Raw genomic sequence first — 25,924 nt, 5'->3', positions numbered from 1 at the left:
TATATTCCCAGTGTAAAGGTCACAGTCTAATATGATTGTCTAACCTGTCTGCACAATAAAAACCCTTTGGAATATTTTATTTTTTTCAACCTTAGATCTGTTTTTAAAAATTTATATTGGAGTATAGTTGAATAACAATGTTGTGTTAGTTTCAGGTGTTCAACGAAATGATTCAGTTATACATATACATGTATCTGCTCTTTTTCAAATCTTTTCCCATTTAGTTTATTACAGAATATTGAATACAGTTTCCTGTGCCAACAGTAGGTCCTTGCTGGTTATCTGTTTTAAATATAATAGTGTCTTTATGTCAAGGTCAAATTCCCAGCCTTTCCTTTTGGTAATCGTTTTGTTTTCTGAGGCTGTAAATTGGTTTCTGTTTTGTAAATAAGTTCAATTTTTTTTAAGATTCCACATAGAGACGATGTCATATGATATTTGACTTACTTCACTTGGTATGATAATCTTTCAGTCCATCTATATTGCTGCAAATGGTATTATTCCATTCTTTTTATTTTTTAATATAAATTTATTTAATTGGAGGTTAATTACTTTACAATATTGTATTGGTTTTGTCATACATCAACATGAATCCATCACAGGTATACACGTGTTCCCCATCCTGAACCCCCCTCCCTCCTCCCTCCCCGTACCATCCCTCTGGGTTTTCCCAGTGCACCAGCCCCAAGCATCCAGTATCATTCATTGAACCTGGACTGGCGATTCGTTTCATATATGATATTATACATGTTTCAATTCCATTCTTTTTAATGGCTGAGTAACAGCCATTGCATAAATATACCACATCTTCTTTATCTGTTCATCTGTCAGTGGACATTTGGGTTGCTCCCATGTCTTGGCTATTGAATACAGCACTGCAGTGAACACTGGGGTACATGTATTCTTTCAAACCATGGTTTTCTCCAGATATATGTCCAGGAGTGGGATTGCTGGATCGTATGGAAACTATTCTTAGTTTCTTAAAGAACCTTCGTGCTGCTGTTGAGAGCAGCTGCGCCAATTTACATTCCCACCAGCAGAGCAAGAGAGTTCCCTTTTTTCAAACCCTCTCCAGCATCTATTGTTTGTAGACATTGATGATGGCCATTCTGACTGGTGTATCTCACTGTAATTTTTACTGGCATTTCTCTTATAATTAGTGACGTTGAGCATCTTTTCATGTGCCTCCTAACCATCTGTACATCTTTGGGGAAGTCTCTAGGTTTTCTGCTCATTTCTGATTGGGTTGTAAAAATATCAATACTCAAGACTTATCTCTAGTAGCCGTCAATTTTTATGGGTGGGGCCTAAGGAGAAAAGACTGCTGCCATTGAAACTCAAATTCATAACTTTGGTCCCCACCAAATACACACATTTACAGTAACAGATTTTACCAGTAGAGTATAAATGAAATGGCTTGCTACAGAAACCAGGCTTTTAGTCCATTGTAGTTTGTACCTGTATCATAGTAATTTGTGAAACTAATTGACATGATCTTCTAGTTTTGAGAGAAGTTCAAAAGATGGAAAATCACTTAAATAGATGGAAAAAATAAGATACTATGAACAATGTAAGTTCATACTGAAAATGCTAGTGTTTTGCTAAATGCATTTGTCGGTGTGGCTTTACACTTAGTAATTATCACCTTAATCACCTTATTACAGTTTAGCTAATTCTGGCTTTGCATTTTAATGCTCTCAGTGTCAAAAAGGTGTATCTTTCCAAAAGTCTGATATCATCAGCAATGATGAATGTGAGAGACACTTTGTTTAAACCTTCAGAACATTAATTATCTAAATTAACAGTTGATTTTTAAACAAGTCTTTATTTGGAAGGGCACAGACCTTTTTTCCTAGCCCTAAATATATTTTGGGGAAATCTCATTAACTTACACTCTGCTAATTTTAAGACTGTGAGAATGGTGATAGACTGAAATTTGAATTTATCTATGAAAAAGATGTGGGAAGTGTTTCAGGTTAAGGTTAAAAATAAATAATAAAGAGGCCAGGTTCAAGTTCATGTGGGGACAGAAGTGGTGACCAGTGATTCAGGATCTGAACTGAACTGCAAAAACCAGCCTAGTCCATTTATTACTTCCTGGATGAGATGGTTGGATGGCATCACTGACTCGATGGACATGAGTCTGAGCAAGCTCCAGGAGTTGGTGATGGACAGGAAAACCTGGCGTGCTGCAGTCCATTGGGTCACAAATAGCTGGACATGACTGAGCGACTGAACTGCATTTCTCTGTTAGATGTTAGAATACACCTGAGTTCTTCCCCAGAAGAGGTTTATAGTGTCGCTGGGGATAGCCCAACATAAATGTTTGAAGTTAAATGTGTAAAATCAGTGTCAAGATGGTGGTATTTATAGGATGCAAGAAAGAATTGGCCATATTTCTTTTCCTTCCAGTGCTTAAAGGCTATTTATGTGTTCGTTTTAATTATTTATCATCTGACACCTCAACTGGAATATATGGGCAAAGACCAGTACAGTTGTGCCCCTTAGTGGGCCAGCTTTCAATAATACTGTCCATTCTCTTCTCCAGGAGATCTTCCTGACCTAGGAATTGAACCCAGGTCTCCTGCATTGCAGGAAGATTCTGTACCATCAGATCACCAGGGAAGTCCAAAACTGTCTCAAGTGCCCTTAAAATAAAGACATCATGGCACGATAACATGAGCAGAAGTCTTGCATCCTCATCACTATACACAGCTAATCTAAATCCTAATAAATCCTCTTTCTGTGGATAGTTTGAAGGGTACCACTTCCTGCAATCATTTATCATGATCTTGCTCTTTCTTTACCCTACCAACCAGCTAGATTGTCCTTAAAGGGATTTAGGACAAGCCATCCCAAGTACTCTTGCCTGGAAACTCACATGGACAAAGGAGCCTGGTAGGCTGCAGTCCATGGGGTTGCGAAGAGTCAGACATGACTGAGCAACTACACTTTCACTTTTCACTTTCATGCATTGGAGAAGGAAATGGCAACCCAGTCCAGTGTTCTTGCCTGGAGAATCCCAGGGATGGAGGAGCCTGGTAGGCTGCCGTCTATGGGGTTGCACAGAGTCAGACACGACTGAAGCAACTTAGCAGCAGCAGCAGCATCCCAAGTTGTGCCACTCTGGCATGTGTATTATTTAGAACTGAAAAGAAGCCCAAAGACTCAGAATTTTGAACTGCCCCTCTTACTATCTAAAATAATATAACAGCTTCTCCTGGCCTTTACTTTCCCCTTAAGCCTTAGACCCCTACTTCCATTTCCTTCAGTCAGTTCAGTCACTCAGTCTTGTCCATATCTTTGTGACCCCATGGTCTGCAGCATACCAGGCTGCTATCCATCACCGACTCCTGGAGCCTGCTCAAGCTCATGTCCATTGAGTTTGAGAAGGCTCAAACCATCCAACCATCTCATCCTGTGTAACCCCCTTCTCCTCCTGCCTTCAGTCTTTCCCAGCATCAGTGTCTTTACCAATGAGTCAGTTATTCACATCTGGTGGTCAAAGTATTGGAGCTTCTGCTTCAGCATCAGTCCTTCCAATGAATATTCAGATTCCAATGAATAATCAGGAAATCATGATTTCCTTTAGGATTGACTGGCTTGATCTCCTTGCAGTCCAAGGGACTCTCAAGAGTCTTCTCCAACACCACAGTTCAAAAGCATCAATTCTTTGGTGCTCAGCTTTCTTTATGGTCTAACTCTCACATCCATATATGACTACTGGAAAAACCATAGCTTGACTAGATGGACCTTTGTTGACAAAGTGATGTCTCTGCTTTTTAATACACTGTCTAGGTATGTCATATCTTTTTTCCAAGGAGCAAGCGTCTTTTAATTTCATGGCTGTAGTCACCATCTGCAGTGATTTTGGAGCCCCAAAAGATAAAGTCTGTCACTGCTTCCATTGTTTCCCCCATCTATTTGCCATGAAGTGATGGAACCAGATGTCAGGATCTTAGTTTTCTGAATGTTGAGTTTTAAGCCAGCTTTTTCACTCTCCTATTTCACTTTCATCAAGAGGCTCTTTAGTTCCTCTTTATTTTCTGCTATAAGGGTGGTGTCATCTGCATATCTGATGTTATTGATATTTCCCCCAGCAATCTTGATTCCAGCTTGTGCTTTATCCATCCCAGCATTTTGTATGATGTACTCTGTATAGAAGTTAAATAAGCAGGGTGACAATATATAGCCTTGATGTACTCCTTCCCTAATTTGGAACCAGTCGATTTTTTCCATGTCCAGTTCTAACAGTTGCTTTTTGACCTGCAAAAAAGTTTTCTTAGGAGGCAGGTCAGATGGTCTGATATTCACATCTTTTGAAGAATTTTCCACAGTTTGTTTTGATCCACACAGTCAAAGGCTTTGGCATAGTCAATAAAGCAGAGGTAAATGTTTTTCTGGTACTCTTGCTTTTTTTGATGACCCAACATATGTTGGCAGTTTAATTTCTGGTTCCTCTGCCTTTTCCAAATCCAGCTTGTACATCTGGAAGTTCTTGATTCACGTACCGTTCAAGCCTAACTTGGAGAATTTTGAGCATTACTTCAGTAATGCTCCATCTCCTTAGTCCAAAATAATATATACCTCACTTTGCTTTGCTTTGGGATTTCCCAGGTGGCAGTAGTGGTAAAGAATCTCCCTACAATGTAGAAGACTGAGCTTAGATCCCTGGTCAGGAAGATCCCCTGGAGAAAGGGTATGGCAACCCAATCCAGTATTCTGGCCTGGGAATCCAATGGACAGAGGAGCCTGGCAGGCTACAGTCATAAATAGTCAGACATGACTGAGTGACTTTCACTTTGCCTTGCTTTGGAATTCTTTATACTTACGTTGATTCGTGTTCTGCATATTATAAATTGTATTTTCTCGTGTTAACTACATTCTATTATTTTGTTTGCCAATCAAAAAACTAGGAGGGAAAAAAAAGGGAAAGTTAGACCCCCTTCAGAACTTAATAACAAACCAAATGCATCATGTGTGCTGTATTCTAAGCTGAAACTCTTTCGACTTGTGTGTAGAAAATATAGCGTGTGATAAGAACTTAGTAAAATCAGCATGTTTTAAGGACAGGTTATATGGAAGACTTTAGAGCATGGTCATTTGTTAGTGTTTCCCTCTCCTCTTAACTCTAGGCAACACTTTTAGACCACCAGCTCAACGGACATGAATTTAAGCAAACTCAGGGAGATAGTGAAGGGCAGGGAAGCCTGGCGTGCTGCAGTCCATGGGGTCACAAAGAGTCAGACACGACTGAGTGACTGAACAACGACAACATATTTTTTTTCTTCTTTTGAACAATGTCTGATACTTTATTAGCATTTTTCATCCAGTTCTATTGTTTCTACTTGTTTATGCTCTGAAAAATGCAAGTCCTCATTAGGAAAAAAGACAATAGACAACACAGCAAAGAATAATCAGTTTTTTTCTTCCTCTTTGGTTGAGATATCTCACTTCTCAGCACCATTCATTCTTCATGCAAATCTATCTTCTCTAGTTACATATTTCCTTTTATACTGACATCTCACTCCCATCCCCTTCTCTCCATGTTCAGCCACTTAGTGCGATTTTGTGAATGCTTTTGTTTAAACGTGTTTTTTTGTACATTATGTTCTTTGTGTCACGTGTATGTGTTTTATCTTGTGTTAACTTGGTGTCTGGTCCATACCCCAGGGAGATTCTCACACAGATCTAAGAGGGGTTCGGTACAGGGGTTGGTGCAGGTTGTTCCCGGGGGCTGAGAAGAGGAGCATCTGGGCCTTTGGTCACAGGGTGAGTGGACGCAACTGTGATGGGCACCAGGGGGTACTCTGCTCTACAGCAGATGACTCAAACCCGCCAGAATGCCCAGGGATCTTAATCATGTGGAGTGAAAAGAGATGCAGATGATTTTATGAACGGTAGTATCTTTCTGATCCATGACTGAGTATATCCTTCCACCTGTCTTTCTTAACACTACTCATATCTAGTTTCTGAGTATTTGATACCATGTATGGTAGAATGGGCAACATAAAAGATTGGATTCAGATCTGGAAATAAACTGACACGTCCATTGCAAGTGGTGTGATCTCAAGCTAATCACTTAGCCTCTCTGGGATGGATACCCTTCCCTTGTCTGTGAAGAATAATGTGTAGAATTACATAAATTCTACCACTGAAATGGGGGTAGTTGATTTAATGAAACCTTTGAGGAAAGTAAAACACCATCTCCTAAAATGTGAAAAATTATGCATAATTAATCTATGTCTCAGATCAAATATTCAATGTTTAATCTTATAGTAGATAACAGTGCTTAATTGAATGTTTCAGTATTTAACATAATATCTTATAATATTTAATCCTAATTATAAAGTTCTAAACATTAGTTATACTCATTCATTAATATAGGTATTAATATAATTATTATCTCATATAAATCTTACTACAATCCTGAAACTAGACCCTTAATTACAGCAATTATAGAAATCTGAGTGAGTAAATGACAAGACCATAGTCACACGTGGAGAAGAAGAGTTAAGATACCAATTCAGGTGCTGAAATACATATTAAAAATATATCCTCTGGTTTTATACAGTTTCGTATTATTTGCACAGTAATTTTGCAACACTGCATTCAATATTATTCTCTGTAAATGAACATTTAAAGAGAGAGTTTTCTTTAGGATCTTTGTTTCTATATTGGATTACCATGCATTTTGATAAAAGCTTAGTGTTTCAAGTCCCTGGTGAGCCATTTCAAAGGGAACATTCAGGAACAATTTTTTTTTTTTCTGCTCTAGTCAGAATATTCTTGCCTTGCAAAAACCACAGTTGAGCTAAATAGTAAAGTATTCCAAATATTTTGGTAAGATAAAACAAGGGACATTCTATTGTGTCAAAAGAATTAAAATCCTTAAAATTTACTCATATGGAATATATAATGAGAAATCAATGTCGAGTGGAATTATTTTACTTTCAAGTATACATGTTTTTTAACTTTCTAAAATAAAAATTATGATGTTTGAACTTGTCTTATTTTTAAGTTTTGTCATTTAAAAGACGTTTAATAAGTCATTTATTATAAGACATTTTGGTATTTAACTAATGTGAAAAGTTAAATGATTTTTTTAGAGTTGCTCAAACTGGAATAATTAAAAAAGGAATGACTATTTGTATTTAAACACTCAGAACTCTAAGACTATGAAATTCTTATGAGTCATTTCTCCATCATGCTGTAATAAATTAACAACTTGGGAAGTTTAAAAAGATACACAAACCAGACCTATAACTGTTCATTTCTGTGGCTCTGCTATAGTTCAGAAATCAAATAAACTATAAACCACAGAAAATTAGACATATTTAAATTTGTAATTTGACCCATTTCAATAATGACTGTAATCCAAAATATAGTGGCACAACGAACAGGTCTATTTTTCCTTTCATGGAGGAAAAATGAGTGTTTTTTGATGCAAGATGAATAAATACAGCCATCTCCTAAAGATATAATATCTATGTTCTTACTATATCTTCATATTTTATTGCTTTAATTAGCAGAAAATATTTTATTTTTGGTTAAAGTTATAAATTTAAAGCACACTAGAGGTCTGGTGTTTTTGTTTGCTTCAAGTACCTGATTAGCTTAGGAAAGGAAGAGGTATAATCCTGTTCCTTCTTGGGAATCGAATATTGGATTGAAAGCCATCACTTTGGGAGTGAAATCGGTGCATCAAATGACTGAATTGTATGTTTCAGAGGTGATCATCATATTTCCCAATACAATGGGGCAGGACTCTAATGAGCAGTAGAAGGTAGAGCAGAGTCAGAGCTGAGATCCAGAACTTTTCTCTGGAGGCTGGGGAGGGGGGAAGTCAGAACCAGGATGTCAGATCTACACTGAGACCATTTTGGTACAGAGTCTACACCAGAGAAATCCAAAATGCGTGTTCTAAGCATGAGTCTAAAGCATCCAGGAATCCTTGGAGTCAGTGCACAGTCATCCCCATCACAAAATGCTCTTGCAGTCATGTGGGTGGGGTTTTTAGGGCAGATCTCCTGAAGGAGAAGACGGGCACGATCCATTACGGCCTCAGATGACAGGAACCAGGCACGGCCCAGCCTGGGGGCACGGCCGTGTGCGGCTGGCCCTCTCGCCTTCCAGCGCTGTCTGTCTCGGTCTCTCTGGTGCAGGGGACACCTCAGCCTCATTCCTGTGTCCTGGGATTTTCTCTGGTGGTGCCTTGTCCATGAATAGTTGCCAACTGTTCATCCTGTGAGAGGGTGTGAAATAAGAAACACCCTCTGTTGCCATCTTGGTGATGTCACTCCTCTATTCTTTTTGACGCTATCTCTGAGCACAGAACCCCAAACAACAGCTTTTAGCACTGTGCCCTCTCAGTTCCCCAAATTCTTCCTATAATCTTGTCCTTCACTCGACATTACCAGCCTACTCCCGAGGTCACACTTAACATTGCCTTCATCAATTACTACACCTTCTTCTGGGTCTCAAACTCTCCAAACATAAGCTTCTCTTTCCAGTTTAATTTTTTCAGTGAACATGAAGTTGCTCGGTGGTGTCTGACTCTTTGTGACCCCATGAACTATAGCCTACCAGGCTCCTCTGTCCATGGGATTTTCCAGGCAATAGTACTGGAGTGGATTGCCATTTCCTTCTCCATACCAACCACAAAATTTCAACCCCTTGGAGCATACAGTTATTGATACCATCTTTACATTGTCATTTATCCACCTCCATGTTTTATTTCAATCCTTAGGCGTAAATGTGATGTCTCAACATTACAGCCCTTTCTCTGCACTATACCTCCATCTCCTTGCCTCCATATCTTTTGCAGAAATTCACTTGTGAAACTCAAGCTCTGGTTGAATGCAACCTTCTGCTTTGTCTGCACCTGCATATGGCACTAGAGAACCAAGTGCTGTGCTAACAGGTCTTGGCTTAAATTCATCTCAAGTAGCATCTTAGTGTTCTAGCATTAACTTTTCTAAATGACTGTTTCACTTCCTCTCTCTTTTACTCCCTCCTCACTCCTCTACATTCTGAGCTGAGAATCTTTCTGCTGAATTTACTGAGGGAAAAAGACAACAGGAATGTGGAATACAGAATATGCACTCTCACCATCACATCTACTCAACTAATTTGCATCAACTGGAACACCCATATTCTTCCTATATATCTGGTACTATGGATGAAATTTCTCAATTTCTATATGTGGTTAGCAAATATTTTATATATACATATATATATAATATATTACATATACATATATATGTACACATTCACAAGTATATACATATGCATGTATAAAGATTTTACATATATAATGTTTAAAATAAACCAACTTCCTTTAAATACCTCATTGCTGCCACTATTAAATTTAACTCCCTCCCTTTACAGCACATCCTTGAAAGAGACATATGATATTAACTTCTTATCTTCATAGCCTTCATTCTCTCTCTAATCATAACAGTGATACTTTTGATCTCTGCCTCTTTACTAATGCAAACTTGTCAAGGTCACAAATGTGCTCCACATTTTTAAAGCCAGAGCTCCATTCTTGGGTTTCATCTTCCTCAAAATATTATAGTAATTTGACACAATCAATCCCATTCTTAAAGTAACTTACTCTCCAGGCTTCTAGAAAAATCAGTGTTTCTTGGGTTTCACCTTCTGCTGTGCTTCTTGATCCCAATCTTGTTTTCATGTCTTCAGCTATGCATGTGTCTTAACCTAAGACTTAGAAATATTTGACTACAGGCTTTGTAGATTTTTAACATGTAGGAATCTTAGGGATTGTAAAATGACTTTGTATTGAGAGGAGCCTAGCAGCCTACAGTCCATGGGGTTGCACGAGTCAGACATGACTTAGCGACTGAACAACTACCACCACCACAATATAAACGGAGAGTTCAGTTCAGTTGTCTCAGTTGTGTCCGACTCTTTGTGACCCCATGGGCTGCAGCACGCCAGGCCTCCCTGTCTACCACCAACTCCTGGAGTTTACTCAAACTCTTGTCCGATGAGTCAGTAATGCCATCCAACCATCTCATCCTCTGTTGTCCCCTTCTCCTCCCACCTTCAATCTTTCCCAGCATCAGAGTCTTTTCGAATGAGTCCGTTCTTCGCATCAGGTAGCCAAAGTATTGGAGTTTCAGCTTCAGCATCAGTCCTTCCAATGAATATTCAGGACTAACTTCCTTTAGAATGGACTGGTTGGATCTCCTTGCAGTCCAAGGGACTCTCAAGAATCTTCTCCAACACCACAGTTCAAAAGCATCAGTTCTTCGGCGCTCAACTTTCTTTATGGTCCAACTCTCACATCCATACATGACTACTGGAAAAACCCATAGCTTTGATTTGTTGGCAAAGTAATGTCTCTACTTTTTAATATGCTGTCTAGGTATGTCATAACTTTTCTTCCAAGGAGCAAGTATCTTTTAATTTCATGGCTGCAGCCATCATCTGCAGTGATTGAGAGAGTAAAACTGTTTAAAGTTGGTTTCAGTGACTCAGATGGTAGCCAGTGATTCTATTCAAAGGTGAAAACTATTTTTTGAAAATTTGGAATCTAAGTGTTACTCTAGTGAAGGGATGCTTGCTACTGCTGTGTCATTGGTTTTCATATGTACAGAATCAGAATATTGTTTTAAGGAACATGCCTTAAATATTGGCTTCCCATCTGTATTCCATCACTACCCATAAGTCTCCACTGACTTTTGTAGTATTACTAAGGCCATGGTGGTAGTGATGAATTGCAATCAAAGTGTGCTAACTACTATTTAATGGAAGAAATGTTGTCTTTATATTTCAATATTGTATAAGTTTTGTAAATCATAACTATATTTCCATATATTTATTCCTTGCTGTTATTTAAATAGTTATTTCCTTATCATCACTGTGAAGCTAAGTTGATCATAAACTTATTTTCTACTAGGGAATACACAAAGTACAATATTTTCCTATGTTTTGAACACTTATCCTAATGTGCCATTAATCTTTTTTCTTATGTTAAACAGTTCAGTTACTGCTACAGATTATTTTAGATAATAATCATCAAAATTATTCAGACAAAATTAAAGTTTCTTGGTGAACAGATTTCTGGAACAATATGGTTGTTGGTTTAGTTACAAAATAAACCGAAGTTGTAATATAGGCAGTTGCAGAAGTTTGGAACTCAGAAACTTAAATGTAATTCAACAAATAATGAGGTATCCATTTCTGTTTCAGAAATATTTTTAGAAACACTGCACTTTTGGAATCTCTTCTAGTTCTTTGACACTTTCATAAGAAGTGGTCAATAACCATTTTTATACGTAATGTATGCAGAAGTTCATGCCCTAGTCAGCTTGTATCTTCCCTTAATGGAAGAGTATATATTTTAATTATAGTTTTTTTTTATTTGAACCTTATTAAAGAAGGATTTCATTTGTTCAGTCTTATTTTCTTTGCCAGGAACATGACCCATATAGTTAGGTGTGTATTGGTGAACTGGTTTCATTCTTAGCGAAGTTTCAGGATAAGTAACTTCCTCTCCATACATTTGTATCTTTTTAGAAAACTTGTAATCTGGAAAGGTGTTTTATCATAGAGGAAAATATTACTGCTTTTATCATTATAGTTATCTCTCTAGTCCTTGTAGTCCATTTCAGACACTTAGAAGTTTTCTTCTAAATTAGCAAAACTGATTATCAGATTATGATACTCTCCCTACACTCTGTGGAAAATGAAGCATTAGTCTTTCAGTTTAGCAATTAAAATATCACTTGTTTTCTCCTCTTAATTTATAAATCTTACTATATTTTTGTAGTCTTTATAAACATCTTTTTGAAGGCTTTTTCTTTTCTCCTTAAACATTATTTTGGAATAACATTGTTTCTCTTTCTAATTTTTGGTATCTAATTATTTTTAATAAGAGTTTGAACCTGAGTTATAATCAATTAACCAAGAGTACTTGCTGGTTTTTAAATTTTCCATTAGTTTTTAAGTTTCTCTTTATTTTGGGTTTTTTGAATACAAGTCATGTGGCTTTTAATAAGGTTGCCGTTTCCTATGTTTTATGAAGGTCTCACCACACATTTGTATTAATAGAAACAGATTTCTCTGACTACTAGGAGATTGTCACCAGTATCTGTGGCCCATAGGGTGGCAGGCACTGTTTTAAGTGGGCTAAACTGCTTGAGTATAAAGAGGTGAGGAGGAGTTTTCAAATGATATTAGGTAAAATTGAGTGGTTTTGTGCTGAATTCTCTTGTTCTTAATGCTTATATTACTTTAAGAGTTCTCCAGTTCTAATCACATTTCATATTTGCATTTCCATAACTGATGTTTCTGCAATTTCCTTTTCTTTCAGTTAAAATAATGAGGAATAATTGTATTTTTGTACCCATATTCAACATTAGTTCGGATTTAAACCTTCTGATTCTATACCTGTGATAAGAGATTAAAACTTGGGATAAAAATGGCAATTTCATTTCTTCGTTAAGTTTCATGATGCTGGAATTCACTCCAATACCCAAGGGCAAATAGGCACATAGTCCACTGCTCTTGAAAAGCTTCTTTCTGAAAGTAGACATCTGTTGTGTGTTAATTAAGTAACTTACAATAGGGAAGGAAGGGTTGTTGGCTCCCTGGGTACTTTAATAATGTTTTCAACTGTTGAGATTCTCAAAGAGGAAAGTGGGAAATATATACCTCAAGATGCTGATCCAATACAAGCACTGTTGTCATGAAAATTAATATTATTTGACAACGTTTTGTCTTCCTTTGTTGTTAGTAAAGATATTATTATTCTCTGTACACATTAGATATTGGTCAGGTTAATGCAACTTGAAGTCAGTTTTAATAAAGATCCATATCAAAACCCTTGTGAAATACTGCTTACAAATTAAATACCCTTAGTGTTTTGTCACACATTTTGATGAGACTATTCCACTCTATGGAAATAGATGCTCTATAGTTGTTTGTAATTTGGATAAAATTAACACCAATTAAGTCTCCCTTATCAAGATGCTACACAGTAAACACTTGTAATATTGCTGCCCCAGGTGATCCAATGGAATCCTGTAGTGTTCTCTCAACTACAAATTTGTCACATAATATCATGGCTTTGATTCTACAGTTGCTATGGTACTCTGAACAAATTCTCAGTACTGGTCCCTCAGGGCATAAATTAAGACTCATCAGCATTGTAGGATGCCAAACACTTAGCTCTCACAGACCATCATGCAGCTTTAATTTATTGAAAAGAAAAATAACTGAGCTAAAATGAACTGTTTAATAGAATGCTTTGTATATAAATAAATAGCCACATAAGATTATGTAGGTCAATACATCTTAAAGCAGTGCCAATACCTATTAGACTTTTAAGGCATCAGTTCAGTTCAGTTCAGTTCAGTCAGTCATGTCCAACTCTTTGCGACCAAGTCCATCCAATTCTTCAATATTTCAAAAGTTCATGATATAGAGGTGAAGCAATGGAATATTCTAGATTCAAGTGATACGGTTATTTAAGATAACATTCTTAAGAGATCTGGAATTACTGGATATATTCAATTGACTTACTTCTATTATAGCTACCCTAGGATTAATTTTTGTTTGTCCTAATATATAAATATTACAGCAATGGGAATATGCCATATTTACTTTTATTGTCTATTTTAACATTTTTGAGATCTAATTCATATACCATAAAATTATACTTTGAAGTGTTCAATTCATGGCTTTTAGTAAATCATAGAGTTATCTAACAATTACTGTAATCCAACTTTCTGTTATCAGTCATTCCCCATCTTCCCTTTATCCCCAGCCCTTGGCAATCACTAGTCTACTGTCTATCTCTGTGGAATTTTAGACATTCCATAGAGTCATAGAATAGATTGCCTTTTGTAATTGACTGCTTTCACTTTGCGTAATGTCTTCAAAGTTCATCTATATTGTAGCATAGATCAATACTTCATTTTTGTATGGCTATACCACAGCTTTTCCTTTTACAGATAATAAGTATATAGGTTGCTATACTCCTTGGCTACCATAAATTATGCTATTATGAACATTTATTTACAAGCTTTGGTGTAAATGTACATTTTTATTTCCTTTGGAATTGCTGTATCATATAGTAACTGTGTTTACATTTTTAAGGCCCACCAAAATCTTTTCCAAAGTGACTGTGCCATTTTACATTCTCACAAGCAATGTTTGAGGGTTCCAATTTCTCTACATTCTCACCACCACTTATCAGAATTCATCTTTTATTTTATTACACCAACAGCATGGAAGTAAAGTGGTATCTTATTGTGGTTTTGATTTGAATTTCCTTGATGACTTTTGATTATTTGTATATTTTCTTGGGAACAATTTATGAATTCAGGTTCTTTGCCCATTTTTAAAAAATTGTTTTGTTTGTATATTCTAAATGTAAGCCCCTTCTCAGATACATGATTTGTAAATACTTTCTGATATGTATATTATCTTTTCAACTTCTTGATAGTTTCATTTGAAACTTTTAGAAATAATTTTAATCAAGTCCAGTTTGTTTATTTTTTCCTTTTGTTGCTTTGCTCATGGTGTTTTGTGTAAAAGAAGATCGAATAGTCAGTGCCCTGTAGATTTCCTAACCTGTTTTCCTAGCATTTTATAGTTTTAGATCTTATAATTGGTCTATGACTCATTTTGAGCTGTTGTTGTTTATTGATAGTCATTAAGTCATATCCAGCTCTTTTGAAACCCCATGGACTGTAGCCCACCAGGCTCCTCTGTCCATGGATTTTCCAGGCAAGAATAGTGGAGTGGGTTGCCATTTTCTTCTCCAGGGGAATCTTCCTGACCCAGGGATCAAACCCTTGTCTCTTGAATCATAGGTGGATTCTTTTACTGCTGAGTCACTAGAGAAGCCTGTTTGAGTTAATGTTTTTAACTGAGGTGAGGTAGGAGCTCAACTTCAAAATTATGCTTGTGACTATTAGTTGTCCTGGAACTATTTGTTGAAAAGATAATTCTTTGTCCCATTGAAATATGTTAACACTTATGTCAAAATCCAGTTAACCCTAAATGTAGTACTTTTTTTCTGGACTCTTGATATACTTTTATTCCACTGACCTAAATGTCTATCTATCCTTCTGCATTGTCTTGATTACTACAGTTTTAGTAAGTACTGAATTCAGAAAGTGTTAGTTCTCCAAATTTATTCTTCTTTTCTAACTCTATTACTGTTTTTATACTTTCGTTGTTGCTAAGAATGTTGAGGTTTTTTCACAGATATATCCACATGTGTTCCCCAAAAGAAGGAAATATAGTCACTTGGAAAATTATTCTGACTTGGTAGGTATTTTTGGATTTATTTTTTCTGTTTGTTTTTGTCACTAAGATGACAATAAAGCCTTTGGGGAAGTAACTGATTTAAATTACTGGGAATGCAATTTTTATCTTTCATTCACTGTAAGGTCCACTTAAAGAAACTGTCTCCAGGTTTCCCAAAATATAGTTTCCTTAAAATGGTAATCTCTTAAATCTAAACCATGTGTCACTTTATCAAATTATTCAGTAGAACTGTTCACTTAAAAGTGAACATTCCTTTTGCTCTAAAGAGTTTAATTGTTATTCAGTTGCGATATGTTAGTTTTGTGAACCCTATAGCAATTGCACTGTTACCTTACCTCTAGCAAATTTATAGTTTACAGACCTCAAAGTTCACCAAATTATTTCAATGATTAGGTTAATGCACAGCTTACTTGTTTCACATTTTAAAAACATATGACAATTGTCTAGTAGGCAATAGATCATTTCATCATTTTCATATAGGTAGCAATATTTCATAACTTGAAATTAATTCTGACATTAAAAAATAAGTAGAATCATGTAACATAAGCTATATACTTAGCAAACTTCTCAAAAGGCAACAACAACTTTCCATCAGAGATCACCAAGAAGTTTCAGTAAAATGTTCCTATTGATTTTGATCTTTTTTTTTTTTTCCAGGTAAACAGCATATTGTGGTATATTCCTTAAATGGTTCGGAATATTTCAGTTCCAATTAAAAATATCTGGAAAATTACCCTGTGCTAATCATTTACAGTCAACAAGTTGTCATACTCACTTATTCCTTATAAAGACTCTTCATTACTTGAGTTGAGTTTAGGGAATTTGTTAACAGGTCACTTACCTGAGGGCTTCCCTGATGGCTCAGTGATAAAAGAATCTGCTTGCCATTGCTGGAGGCTCAAGTTCAGTCCCTCATCCAGGAGGATCCCCTGGAGAAGGAAATGGCAACCCACTCCAGTATTCTTGCCTGGCAAACTCCATGGAGAGAGGAGGTTGGTGAGCTATAGTCCTACCAACAAAAAGTCAGACACGACTTAGCTACTGAACAGCAACAACACTTACCTGAATTTGTGCGATCCTTCATTACCTTAATCAAATTCTGAACTGGAGAGATTATGAAGACACCCCACTATGGGTGCCTTGGAGCAGACTGGCCAGAAGACCCAATACTAAACATGTCACTTCAGTGACAGGAATGGGTCCTGCTCCATTACTAATGGAAAGATGAATCAAAACTGATTGTCAATCATTTCCAGTTAGATTTAGGTAAGGATTTATAGTAAAAATAAAAGTGGGTCTATGAGCTGTTGTCTGCAGCATCTAACAGGCTTTCCTTTTCTAGTCTTTATTTCATTTTCCTCTTTTCAAGAATGGAGATAAATAGTTTATATAAATTGCAACTTTTCAAGAATGGAGATAAATAGTTTATATAAATTGCAAGTCCTTTTTAGTTGAAGTCACTGCCTCCATATTACCAAGTCTTAGACTATAGCCAGACTTTATTGCCATTTTGATGAAGCTTATATACATGGTTTAAGCATATTTTTCTTGAATCATAAATTTTTTGGAATCTACCCAGATTTCAGCCAGACTGGTTGGGGCCTTACCAGAGAAGCAGTTGGAACAATGCAGTTATGTACTCAGCAATAAATATTGAACTGAATTTATCTGGCATATGAAAGTTTCAGGACACCATGGCTGTAGAATTTGCAAATTATGGTCTTTCTTGGCAAAGACATTTAACAAAAGTAGAAGGGCATCTGTTGATCTAGCCTACCCAGCATCCATTTATTCTTCTTTTTATACATGCAAACACTATTCTAAGCACTTGAAATCTATACATGAATAAAATAAATATCTCTTTTGCAAGGAATTTTCATTCCAGTGGACAGAGATCAAGACAATTCATATATAAATCATATGACTCCTGGGGAAAAAAAGCAGTGTTGTTTTCAGTGCAGGCTGCAATATTAAATATGATGTCTGGCCTCAGATTTAAATAAATACATGGAAGATGTTAATGAAAGTTAATCATCCAGATAACTGTTGAACAGAGGTTCCAGGAAGAAGGAACAGTGAGTACAAAGTCCCTGATGGGAATGATCAAATAGAGAAAAAAACAGGATAATATATGAGAGAGCACCCTGTATTGATGAAAAAGTATGTGTGTCCTTGAGTAGGTGAAAGAGGATGGGATCTGGTGCACAAGTGGGGACAGGGAAAGAGAGAGACAGTGAGAGTGTGTGTGTGCGTGTGTGTGTGTGTCAGTTTCAAGAAGCTCACAGTCTCTGAGAGATTTCATCAACAGTTCATTCTTTATGTAATATCAGAATTTATAACTGTGAATGAGGAAAATAACTTTTGTCACTTTTATTTGATACAGATTTTGTTTTTTAATTAGATTATTTTTGCTTTAAAAAAATCTTATATTGGAGCATATTTGACTTAAATGTTCTGTTTCTGGAATACTGCAAAGTGACTCAGTTATACATATAGATATATCTAATCTGTTCTTTTTCAGATTCTTTTCCCATATAAGTTCTACAGAGTAGAGTTTCCTGTGCTATACAGTAGGTCCTGGTTGATTATCTATTTTATATATAACAGTATAAATATATTAATTACAACCTAATTTATCCCTACCCCCTTTGGTAACCTTAAGTGTGTTTTCTAGGACTTTTTTATCTTGTAAATAAGTTCATTTGTAGTAGAATCATTTGTATGTGGAATCATTTTTCAGATTCCACATACAAGTGATATCATAGGATAGTTGTCTTTCTCTTACTTCACTTAATATGATCATCTCTGGGTCTGTCCATATTGCTGCAAATCTTTTGATGCCTCAGTAATACTCCATTGTATATGTGTACCGCATCTTCTTTATCCACTCGTCTATCTACAGACATTTAGGTTACTTCCATGTCTTGATTATTGTAGTTAGTGCTGCAGTGAACATTGGAGTGCATGTTTCTTTTCAAAGTATGGTTTTCTCTGGATATACGCCTGACAGAGTAGGATTGTTGGATCAGATGGTAGCTCTCTTTTTAGTTTCTTAAGAAACCTCCATTCTGATCACCATAGTGGCTGCACCAGTTTACATTTCCATCAACAGTACAAGGGGGTTCCCTTTGCTCTACACCCTCCCCAGCACTTAGTGTTGGTAGAATTTTTGATGATGGCCATTTTGAATAGTATGAGGTGATGCCTCATTGTAGTTTTGATTTGCATTCTCTAATAATTAGAGATCTTGAGCATCTTTTCATGTACTTACCTTTTGGCCATCTGTATGTCTTCTTTAGAGGAATGTCTATTTAGATCTTCTGTCCTTTTTTTTTTTTTTTTTTTTTTGCTCTGGGGGTACATAAGCTGTTTTTATATTTTGGAGATTAATCTCTTGTCCGTCTTATCTTTTGCAAATATTTTCTCCCACTTTGTGGACTGTGTTTTTATTGCTTATTTTCTCATTTGCTATGTAAAAACTTGTAAGTTTAACTAGATCCCATTTGTTTATTTTTGCTTTTATTATTTTTAGTGGTGGTTCAAAAAAGATCTTGCTGTGATTTATGTCAAAAAGTGTTCTGCTTGTGTTTCCTTTTAAGGGTTCTATAGTATCTGGTCTTACATTTAGGGCTTTAATCCATTTTGAGTCCAGGTGACATTAGTGGTAAAGAACCCATCTGCCAATGCAGGAGACTAAGAGACTTGGGTTCAGTCTCTGAGTCAGGAAGATCCCCTGGAGGAGGGTGTAGCAACCCACTCCAGTATTCTTGCTGGGAGAATCCCATGGACAGAGGAGCCTGGTGGGCTATGATCCATAGGGTGGCAGAGTCAGACACAACTGAAGCAACTTTCCATGCATTCATGATGTTAGAGAATGTTCTAATTTCATTCTTTTACATGCAGCTGTCCAGTTTTCCCAGAACAACTTATTGAAGACATTCTTTTCTCCATCATATATTCTTGCCTCCTTTGTTGTAGATTAATTGACCATTCATGTGTGATTAGACATAAGAGATGTAGGTTTGATCCCTGGGGTCAGGAAGATCCCCTGGAGGAGGGAATGGCAACCCATTCCAGTATTCTTGCCCAGAATATCTCCATGGACAAAGATACCTGATGAGTTACAGTCCATAGGGTCACAAAGAGTCAGACATGACTGAAGCAGCACAGCACATGTGATTAGAATCAGACGCTAGCCAAGTCTTTGAGGTAAGGACTGGATTCCACACTGGACATTTTCCATTGTATTTTAAACATCCTTAAGGTTAAATATTATTTTTTATTGTAAATTTTATAAAAATTTAACAGATTTAGAAGAACATTTCCACCAGTATTTTGTATCATTTTTTTCTTTATATGTTATTTCATACAAGAAATGTAATGCATTACTCATAATATTGTGAGCTTTTTTTTCCCAAAGTTAAATATCATGAAATAGCACTATGATGCCTAGTTAAACATTTTAATGTCAGCAGAATGTTCTATCAGAATGATGAACTATAATTAAACTTGAAACTTTCAGTAACCATTCAGGTCAATATGACTTTTTCATGAACATAATGAAAAATATTTGAGCAAAAAGAGCTTTTGTGTGTCTCATATTATTTTGCAGACATTTCAATACATGATAACGTCTTAAAAACATGACTTCTGGCATACATTTCCAAAATGCATTACAAATTTATTCTGATATCCCAGTTTCAAATATAATAAATAACTTAAGCTCTTTATTCTTCAGTTCAGTCACTCAGTTGTGTCCGACTCTTTGTGATCTCATGAACTGCAGCACTCCAGGCCTCCCTGTCCATCACCAACTCCTGGAGTTTACCCAAACTCATGTCCATTGAGTCAGTGATGCCATCCAACCATCTCATCCTCTGTTGTCACCTTCTCCTCCTGCCCTCAATCTTTCCCAGCATCAGGGTCTTTTCAAATGAGTCTGCTTTTTGCATCAGGTGGCCAAAGTATTGAAGTTTCAGCTTCAACACTTTATTCTTAGTTGTACCAAATTATTCCTTAAATATCTAATAATACTTATCTGTAATTAAGTTTTACAGTTAGTTCCCATATATTCCCACATTGGCATTCCTAAAGTCCAAAAGGGTAGAATAAAAGATGAAAATTTATAAACTGAAAAAAATACAAAAAGGTAATATTTCTCATTGATTCATTAAGTCATCTGGGAATTGTCCCAGATAATGCCAAATAGATGGGGTTTTTTCCAAGTAGATATTTGGAAGGGTATGAAAATGTGAAATAATCTAATAGTCCAGAATAATAATTGTCAATCATTATTAGCCTATTACTTTATTCTTATAATTTTTATCCTGATAGAAAATATTTAATGAGTCATGAACGTTGAGCATTGATTCCTCCCTAAATAACGAAATTGGTTGTAAGACTGTATATGAAGAGGCAAAATTAGTCTTTATGCTAAATAGTCTGGGCCTACTAGAATTTTCATCAGAAGGACTGATGCTGAAGCTGAAACTCCAATACTTTGGCCACCTGATGCTAAGAACTGACTCATTGGAAAGGACCCTGATGCTGGGAAAGATTAAGGGCAGGAGGAGAAGGGGATGACAGAGGATGAGATGGTTGGATGGCATCACTGACTCAACGAACATGAGTTTGAGCAAGTGCCAGGAGTTGGTGATGGACAGGGAGGCCTGGCATGCTGCAGTCCATGGGGTCACAGTCAGACATGACTGAACAATTGAACTGAACTAAAATTTGTAAGAACTTTTAAGTAATACATAGATATTTGTACTCTAATAAATACTTCTGTAACATTTCTCTAACACAATAGACAACACTATTGATTTGAATAGCTTCAAGTGAAACACAATGATTAAATCCAACATAAGCCTTATATATTAAATATACGTTACATTAACTGCAGAAAAATGAGAACTAGAGAAATGTAGAAGATTTGTAAAAAAAAAAAAAAAATTTCTGGTTCAACATTTATATGAAGTAGAAACAAGAAAAAGTGAAGTCCACAAACACCTGCACAGGTTAGATAAGAGAGAACTTTCATGGTAAGAAAATAAAAATTGTGGATGTCAAAAGAGTGTGGGTATTACTAAAATTGTTTCAATGATTGACATTCAGAAAGAAAAAATTATTTCAGTTAATTTTAATATACTTTAGCAATGTTTACTTCATGGGCAGAAACAATTGACAGGAAAGGGTTTATAGAATGGTATTACTCCATGAAGTTATGAAAAGAAATAGCTTTTTACTCCTGGAAGATAATAATACCAACTCAACTCTATTGAATTCTGCTGTTTAAAATGCTTTAACTTGAATGACACTGGCCAAGGAATCAGAGAATTGGGATCAGTTTTCATATTTAGCAGTATTTTGACTCTGTATCTAATAAGATTTTGTATTTAATACAATTGTAAGAACAATCAAAATTATCATACTGACCTTATTTTACTATAGTGCCATAACTCAGCAGTCTTCTTGGAGAGGTAAAATTTTTGTCTTAAAGTTGTTTGTATATCCATGAAAATGTCGAGATGATTTTGAAATATTCAACTGGATGAATATGGTTGCTGGATCTTGTGAAGAAAAGACAACAGTAAAGCTATCCAACACCTACCCCATGGAAACTCCACTCAGGCTAACAACTTGACAACTTAATTAACTGACTATTAAAATATGCTTATTTAGATAAATAAAATTGTATCAATAATACAATACCTATTACTATATAGAAAAGTTAATCCCATCTTGATCCAGGACTTAAATGACAAATACAAAGCCTTAACAAATTTTAGTTGACAATATAGATTAATATTTTTCTAAGCTTTGAATAGGAAAGTATTTTTAGCATCATTAAATACATCCCAACTGTAAAAGAAAATAGATGCATGTTTAGTAAAATAACATTTATTCACCCAAAGATCTCTTAGATAAAATAGAAAAAATAAGTTATAAACTTGATAAGACTTGGTGAAGATAGTTGGAACACTTACAACTGACAAAGGGTTAGTATCGAGATTACAACATAAACATGCACAGGTTAAAAAAAGAGCTCCAAATAGAGTCATGAGCAGAAGACCTGAATAGGAATGAGAGAAAAACACTGAACCAATAAAAATATAAAGAGGTATTGACCATAATTTCTTTAGCAAGGATTGGCAAAAGTTTTAATATCTCACATTGAGCACATCTTTGCCAGTACTTTACAATCAGGAGACCATCTAATTGCCTTTAGGAGGTAAGTTAGTAAATTGTTTTGGGAGACATTTTAGCTTTAACTTTTATAAAATTCAACATTAAAAAATATAAGCTGACAATTGTCCTACATATGTCTTCAGAGACTACATTGCACATACACATCAGGAGTTACACACACAAAAGTCCACAGCAGCTCAAGGCTGCAAACAGTCTACTACTCATGAACACGAGGGTGGTTCCTGTCTTAGCACTGTTGTGCAGTATAATCATGTAAAACAGAACATCAGGGCTACAATGAGACACTCATGTAGATGAGTCTTAGCAGTTGAAGTAGCAGATGATTACAAACAGCATAATATCCATTTTTTTATGTGTAAGTTGAAAACAACTAAAAGAATACATTTTAAAGGATATTTCTGTTTGTACCATTTTGTTCCTTATATATATGAACTTACCAGGTGGTGCAGTGGTAAAGAATCCACCTGCCAGTAAAGGAAATGCAAGAGACACGAATTCGATCCTTGGGTTGGAAAGATCCCCTGGAGAAGGGAATGACTACCCACTCCAATATTCTTGCCTGGGAAATCCCATGGACAGAGGAGTCTGGCGGTCTGCAGTCCATGAAGTCATGAAGAATCAGACACAACTTAGCACACACACACACACCCCCCCATATATACTATACTTAAATATATACATAAATACACACATGAAAACAGAACCATTGCAAAGTCATGGTAATAACAAGACAGGGGAACCCATGTTAGAAACAAGGGAAGTTCCAAGATAGAAAAGATTCTGTCAAATATTCTAGAGTCCATGTGGATGTTTGTTATTAAATATGTGAACTAATTTTATAATTAAAAATAATATTACTATGTATTCATGCATATAGACAAAATAATTTCATGCCTAAGAATGTGTTAACACAAAAAACAGAGCTTGTTTTTAGAAATTTTCTTACCTCAGTTGTCGTACCTGAAGCATTTTTCTGTTTTGCTTTCAGCTTGATGATTTCCTGAATCAGATCCATAAGCTCCAGAGATCTTTGAATGAACAGAAAGAAACAAATGGAAACTTGGAAGTTAAACTCAGGCAGTTACAAAATTGGTAATTATTTCATGAAACATGTTGAATTCAAGATTGGGACCTTAGATAAGGAAATCTTGATGTTTTTCCCCTCGTATTTCCTTAAAAACATGAATATCCAATGACAGATGAATGGATAAAGAAGATTTGGTACCTATATACAATGGAATATTACTCGGCCACTAAAAGGAATGAAATGGATTCATTAGTAGAGATGTGCATGGACCCAGAGTCCATCCTTCCATATAGAATGAAGATAAGTCAGAAAGAGAAAAACAAATGTCATACATGAATGCATATATGTGGAATCTAGAGAAATGGTGCAGATGAACCTATTTCCAAGGCAGAAATGGAGACCTAGGCATAGCGAATGGACATGTGGATGCGAGGCAAGGTGGGACAAACTGGGAGATTGGGATTGACATATATACACTACCCTGTGTAAAATAGATAGCTAGTGGGAACCTGCTATAAACACAGGGAGCTCGCTTGGTGCTCTGTGATGACCTAGAGAGGTGGGATGGGGTGGGGAGGGAAGGAGACCCAAGAGGGAGGGGACATATGTATACTTCATTATAAAGCAGGCACTAACATTGTAAAGCAATTATATTCCAATAAAAAAGTAATATAGATTTTAGAAACATTAAAAGAAGCAAATATATAGAAGGAGTTATACTTGTAAGAAAATGTAAGTTGCAAGCCATTCAGTTTGCTGGACAGTTGATAAGAGAATCACTGTACTTAAGTAAAGCAGTAGTTTAAGTAACTGATAGACAAAAACACATATGCGTAATCTATATGGTAGGAGTGGTATGTTCTGTGAAAAATGTTTTCAGCCCAGAGAGATATCAATCAATTTGGTATAGTTCTTCATAAAAGGTAAAAGTGGACAGAGGTGTCAAATACTACGGATTTGCACTCCAACTGATACAAATAATCTCAGAAAAGTAATGAATCACCTGGGACTGATGTTAAGGAAAAGCAAAGTTCCTCAAACTGAGAGGGCTTTTGACTTTCATCTGGATAGTTTGCAGTAACATTGTGGAAAAGTCCTCCAGTATTGGAAAGTAGTATCAAGGTATAAATCAGGTGGAAATAAAGCTGTGATTTCCTTTCAGTTCCATGGACAAAAGCAAAGGGGAAAATTGCACATAGATGAGTATTTGAGACTTTTATAAAGTATAGTTTACTGCTTCATTCATATTTACATTTAGTTTTTAGATAAAGAAATTTACTTAAACGACATTATGTAATCCTACCTAGCTGTTTCCAAAGAAGCAGACCTGGTCTTCCTCCTTTCCCATTAGTGGGAATGAACATTTACTAATCGATTCGTAAATAAAGCTTTCTCTTGTCTGATCATCTAGTTTGTCTCTTTGTAAAAGACTGAATCCTAGGGACAAAGGGGCCAGTCAGTGGCCTTCCACTGACCACTGCATGTGCATTGGCCAGGAGTGGGGTCCCAGGATGGGTCCCACAACCTGTAAAGTTCTATTAAGCCTTAAGTCTCACTTAGTTCTTAACAAAAATTGTTCGGCCAATTTGATTTTATTTTTACCTGGAGACAATTCCTTACTTTGAGACTGCCCTCTCTATCTCCTCTGAAATCTGCTTTAAAATTTTATTTTTTTCACGTATTTTTCTCTAACAAACACTCATCCTGCAGACTTTGACATTCTGCCTGGGAATCTTGCTGATTAGACCCACAGGTTGATCACGTTTTAGCTTCCATGTGCTCACGGATGACACTGTTCCTCATCGTTGCAACAATACATAAATGTCTCCCTGTCTCTAGTGACAGTGGCTTCACTGCTTTTACATCAGCGCTAACAGCCTCTTTACCATCTTTCCAGTGTCTACTTGTTGATGTCCCTAAATCAGTGCCACCTATTTGGTTGTGGCAGCATCTCACTTCCAGATACCAATGTCTGTTTGAGATCTCTAGTGCTGCAACATGAATTAACCCCAATATTTAATTGCCTAAAACATTTACCACAGTTCTTCGGGTTTGCTCCTTCACGTAGATGAGGTGGGGTTTACTCTGGCAGCTGCATTCCACAGAGTTCTCTGGGGCTAGAATGTCCAAAATAACCTCTCTCCTATACCTGATACTTCAGCAGGGGTGAGAAATGGCCGTTGTTTGTTGGGTCTCTCCCTTGTCCTGAGAAATCGTCCCGGGGAGTTTCACAGTGCCCCTTCCTCCAGATTCTATTGGCATAGGTATCATGACATTTTATCCCCAAATATTTATAAATCCCTTTAAAAAACATCTTCCTGAAAAATCACTATATGCATTATCAGACCTACAAAAACTCACAGTTCATGTCCCCAGCTG

The 25,924-nt window shown here is 36.2% G+C and overlaps 1 protein-coding gene across 1 annotated transcript in view; it reads left to right on the top strand.

Moving 5' to 3' along the window:
• Window positions 1–24,008, top strand: part of CCDC102B (coiled-coil domain containing 102B) — a 257,611-nt gene extending 233,603 nt beyond the window's left edge. Inside the window, exon 8 of the mRNA XM_005696959.3 lies at window positions 23,507–24,008. Within this exon, the coding sequence (XP_005697016.1) occupies window positions 23,507–23,614 (108 nt within the window). The 3' untranslated portion in view covers window positions 23,615–24,008. The remainder of the gene's footprint in view (window positions 1–23,506) is intronic.

This window comes from Capra hircus, chromosome 24, assembly GCF_001704415.2.
Source record: "Capra hircus breed San Clemente chromosome 24, ASM170441v1, whole genome shotgun sequence".
NCBI classification, from domain to species: Eukaryota; Metazoa; Chordata; class Mammalia; order Artiodactyla; family Bovidae; genus Capra; species Capra hircus.
The sequence above is the reverse complement of the archived record's forward strand: the minus strand, read 5'-3'. Positions and strand labels throughout refer to the sequence as shown.